Source organism: Montipora foliosa, chromosome 10 (assembly GCF_036669935.1).
Source record: "Montipora foliosa isolate CH-2021 chromosome 10, ASM3666993v2, whole genome shotgun sequence".
NCBI lineage: Eukaryota > Metazoa > Cnidaria > Anthozoa > Scleractinia > Acroporidae > Montipora > Montipora foliosa.
Window position 1 is genome coordinate 6,291,862 of NC_090878.1, and position 5,000 is coordinate 6,296,861.

At 40.1% G+C, this 5,000-nt stretch overlaps 1 protein-coding gene across 3 annotated transcripts in view; it reads right to left on the minus strand.

Moving 5' to 3' along the window:
• Positions 1-1,377: 1,377 nt before the first annotated feature.
• LOC137974352 (heterogeneous nuclear ribonucleoprotein U-like protein 1) overlaps positions 1,378-5,000 on the minus strand; it is a 12,123-nt gene continuing 8,500 nt past the window's right edge. For all 3 annotated transcript variants that reach the window (XM_068821284.1, XM_068821285.1, XM_068821286.1), the window contains one exon: positions 1,378-5,000. This exon is cut by the window's right edge and continues 237 nt beyond it. In XM_068821284.1, coding sequence (XP_068677385.1) covers positions 3,651-5,000 — 1,350 coding nt within the window. In that variant the 3' untranslated portion in view covers positions 1,378-3,650.

Here is a 5,000-nt window from a genome sequence, read left to right on the forward strand (position 1 = left end):
CTCTGTAAAAATTAAAATTCTGAATTGTTTCCGGGATTTCCCGACGTTAAAATATCCTTTAAAACCGACGTTTCGACCAGTTTTACTGGTCTTCTTCAGGTTGCTTAAAAAATGTTATCAACATGGCGGATCGTTTTTAGTCGTTCAGCTTGGTGACCGCACATGACGTATCGTGAGCATTACACGACCTGTAAATGATATCAAAATGCGCGGGAGATGCAGTCTGAGGCCTGTCATGTACTTTTACTTTTGCGATAATTCACTGTCTACTTTTGTCTTTTTCGCGATCAAAGAAGGAGTTTAGGGTTGGTTTCCATGTTTCAACATGGTCAAAATTGTTAAGGACTCTCATTCCGCAATGTTTCTGTCCTAATAACTTAATTCCTTCGAGAACTTTTCTTTGCTTCAACCTTCTCTCTCTTACTACAATCTCTGCGTTTTACCCAGTCAACACCACTTTGGCACTCCACAGTGTCGAGCTAGGCCCCCATCTTTTTTGCCCATCCGTTTTTCGGCCGATAGAGTGTTTCCTTTACGAAGATCTTCATTTGTTAGTCTGACTTTGTCCATGTGTTCTTTCTTCCTTGTTTGGAAAAGGCGCCATGTTTCTCCTACATTCACAGTATTCTGGCAGGCACAAGGAATCTTATACACAACGCATTTCTGCCTTTCACCAAGTGGCTCCTGACATGTGCGTTTAATCTCTTTAACCTTCCTTCCAGGTTTGAAAGCAACTCAAAAAGAGTGTCAGTTAGCAGATCTCCTGAACTGCTCAGACAACCCTTTCAAATATGGTATAGTCACGACTGCACGACTTTCTTGTTCTTCCTGTTCTCTCTTGTCTATCCGTTGAGGTCTTTGTTCCATAAATCTTCTTACGGTTTCTCTAGGGTACCCATTTGGTACAAACACGTTTTCAGTGTTGTGTAGTTTCTCCGCCAGGTCTCTTTCATCACATAAAGCCCTTGCTCTGTCAGCAAAACCTTTTATAAGGGCTCTTTTCATACTTTCTGGGTAATTGGACCTTTTCTTCACGTTTATGTTTGCGTGAGTCTTCTTGTATTGGACATAGTACATTATCGTCTTGGTCTTTCTGTCTTCAGTCTGCTGTAAATCAAGTACTGGTAAAACATCTCCTCAAGAGCTCAAGAGATACTAGATCACCTCAATCATGATACCATTGAGCCAGGAGTAACTGTATTGACAAAGGAAGACCAAGAAGGAGATGTTGATAAAATGTTTTAAACAACCTGAAGAAGACCCGTAAAACTGGTCGGAAAATCCCGGGAACAATTCAAAATTTTAATATTTATTTGTTAGTCAAACAGTGTTGGGGTCTGTAGAGGAAAAGTTATCACCATCAAAGAGATCCACCGATCGATTCAACACTTTATTAATTATAATAAACTGCTTTAAGCAAGCTAAACTGTTTACACAGACCAACTGGAGTATCCATGCATTCTACATGATTTGTTAGAATATAAATTTTTTTTTTCTCTTTTTTGAGAGGCACTGAAACAAGAACTGAGCAATAAAAGTCTCTTCAAGACTACCTTATATTTATCAATTTACAGCTATCGCAGAAAAAATTTGCAGAAATTGAACTTGAAACTGAATTGAATTATTTTACTCGGATTGCTTAAAGTGCTCACGCTTACAATAATTATATGATTTGGCTTGACTCATGAAAGGGTGTGGTACCCGTTGATATATATGTTGTAGTTCAATTTTATCCCCTTTTTTTTAACCAGTTCAAAATTTTTGAACCAGTTTAATTTTTTTAAAACTGGTTTCTTTTTATCAACTATCTTAAAAAGGGATTTTTCTTTTTAGGGGGGTGTAGTTAAAAAAACGGGGGTTTGGTTTTTTGAGAGCTCTCAAAAAGAACGAGACATTCCTTTCCTCCGTTCTACTTCTCCTACCCCACCCTGATCTTCCCCATTGCCTCTTTCCCACCCCTATCTCTGGATCTGCTGCCCACTCTCCAGTGAAAATGGCGGAGTCACGCCAGTGGTTTCCATATGGTTGTCCGGATCGCCCCAGTCGTTTCAAATAATGTTCAGGGGCGATCGGGACGATTATATGGACGACCCGAGCGACTGAGACGATCTCGATTGTCCGGATAGAACTCATCTATCCAAGCGATCGGGGTCGTCAGCAAGATTGGATTTGAGATTAAATATCGTTTTATGCTAATTAGGTGAAAGACAGAAAAGGGGTTTAGCTCAGAGGAAGGGGCTAAAGCTTATAAACCCTTTTCCTTACTTCACTTTCCCACCGACACAGCACCACAGCTTGTTTACAACCTAACTCCTTTATGCTACATGTGAAAGAATGCCTAACTTCCAATAACCATGAACCAATATTCTCAACCCAATCACTAAGAGTCCTAAGACAACATTTGCTTTAGACTAAACACTTCAAATAAGTGATTACTCCAATCACTACAATGCTTGCAAATCCCTTACTTAGAATTCAGTGACTGACTGTAGACTGCAGACTAATCACCTAACTCACATTTATTGAAAGCTAACCCTAATTCCTAAAATGCGGGCAGTATCCCTAACCTTATATGAAAGCTAACCATTCAAAATAAGTGCTTAACTCTAATCATTAAATGAGCATTTGACCCTAACCACGAAAATGTTTTGGTCTTTGATAGCTCCAGAGAAAACAATCCACCAGAATAATCTTAAAATGATTTCTCTAGTTTATTCTTAGACTTGCCACAAGTAGACCTCACGATAATCCCAGGAGAAAATGTTTTGGTGAGCGAATCGTGATTTTTCGTACGAGAAGTGGATTGCGAGCGACGAAGTATGTCTTGAACACGAGACGAAGGACTTTCGAAAGTCTACCAAAACAAATAAATGAAATATTTTCACGACAACAGCTAAAACGATGTCCCCGTAACCAACAATAGACCAATTTCGATATATTAAAATTCGGTGGAAAACAAAAGGCATCATCGCGAGGCTTTGCATGGGGAATAAACTCATACAAACCCTCATATTTATTCCCCAGAGCCTCGAGATGATATCTTTTGTTTTCCACTGAATTTTAATATATCAAAATTGGTCTATTACAAGTACAATATTATTGCAATGACCTTTACCTTGGTTGCAAAATACAATGTTTAAACCTGCTGCTGATCCTGATCCAAAAGAACACAACTTAAAATAGCTCAAAATCAGATCTCCTAATGGGCAGCACTTTCATTTGGTATCTTCTATTGTGCAGTGCACTTTAAATCAGAAAATGAAATCATGCAGGAAAACACTGAAGCGATCAGGCATAAATTACCGTGAAGATCCAAAAACGTGAACACTAGAAATATTTATGAATTTTTGTTGTGTTTCAAGTAAAAAGCCAATCACGCTCGAGAAAAACAAACCGCGAACACTTATGGTAATAATGTGGTTTCATGTCGCTTCCAATTGGATGCTGCACAATGGGAAATGTCAAAATCAAATCAAAGTGTTCACGGTTTTCGGATTCGCACAGTAACATTACTGGGTGCTAAACAAGACATGTTTCAGACGGAACTCACGCAAAAGCCGTTTACTTTCTAAATGTTGTTCCTCTAAAAATTTGTGACTTAGCCTTGCAATATCAACCAAAAATCTAGTTACGATTCAAGACACAGGTTGTTATTTGGTTTTACTCGAATATCCCCAACCATATCTATTGCCACCCAGGGATTGCCCAGTTCCCCCTTTGGAATAGTGCTGTCTCTGGGAGTACGATTGGCCAGTGTTTTGTCCACTGTAATGCTGCTGCCCATATGGGGCAGGCGGACTATAGACTCCACTACTTGGCCCTTGGTAACGTGGTTGATACGCATGCGCTTCACCACTTGCCTGATTTCTTCTGTTATCATGACGGAGGGGTTGATAGTTAGCCTGATAGGTTGTTGGATGAGGTCTAGGATAGCGGGATTGCTTTCTACTCTTATCATAAGGTTCATTGTGACCATGGGTTTCAGTATGTCTGTTCTGAGACCCAGTATTATATGCTCTTTTTGGTTCTCCATCCCCTACAGATGAGTGTGCAGGTCTACTCTCATTATATGACCGAATAGGGGGTCCATTGGTACCAGGATGAGCGCCACCACGGGGTTCATGATGGTAAGCACTTCTTTGCTCTCTTGGGTTATAGTTACCATGAAAACAACCACGGTTATTTGGACGTCGATATTGATCTCTCGGAACATTTTGCGGAGGGACACATGGGCTCTTCTTGCCAGGGTGTGGTTTCTTGACAACAGAAGATTGCTGCCCATCACGACTGGGATATTTTGGTTTCAATTTGTTTTCACTTTCTTTGAATTCCTTGCCTTCACGCTGAAACTCAGAGAGAAGACGTTCTGATGAAGCTTGATCCTCTTCTATAAACCAAACGTCATCAAAAACCTCACCAACTTCAGGAAGAACAAAATTTGCTTTCATCTCCATTACTGCAGATTGTGGAACAATTTTCCCTTCTTCTCTCTCTCTTTTCTCAGTTCTCTCCTTCAAAACATCATTTGTGTTTACAATAACAGCAGCAATTCTACGAAAACCACGGAAGTTGTTCATCTTTCTGCGCCGTGCACTGAAATATACATTGGTCTGGTCAATGATGTAGTTTCGATTCTTTTTCTCTGCAATTTTGAATACCTCGTTCAAGATGTCTGTAGCTTGCTTAATAAGTGCATCCCAACGGATATGGTAATTTCGTTCCCTCATCAGACCCATAACTTTCATCCTGTCCATAATGGCATTTGTTCCTAAAATGTTAAATTTTTTGTCTGGGTGATCCTTCGCATATCTCTCTGCCCAAAATGTCTTCCCACAACCAGACAGTCCCACCATCATTATAATCTCACATTGCTCTCTTGATGAAGGTCCCACGGACCCTCGCTCTAATAACTGTGATGGCAATCGCGATAACAAGCTAAAGCCTTGAAGTGGAGGAAAGCATGGCTCATCATGGCCAAAGTTGATTGAAAGGCGCATATT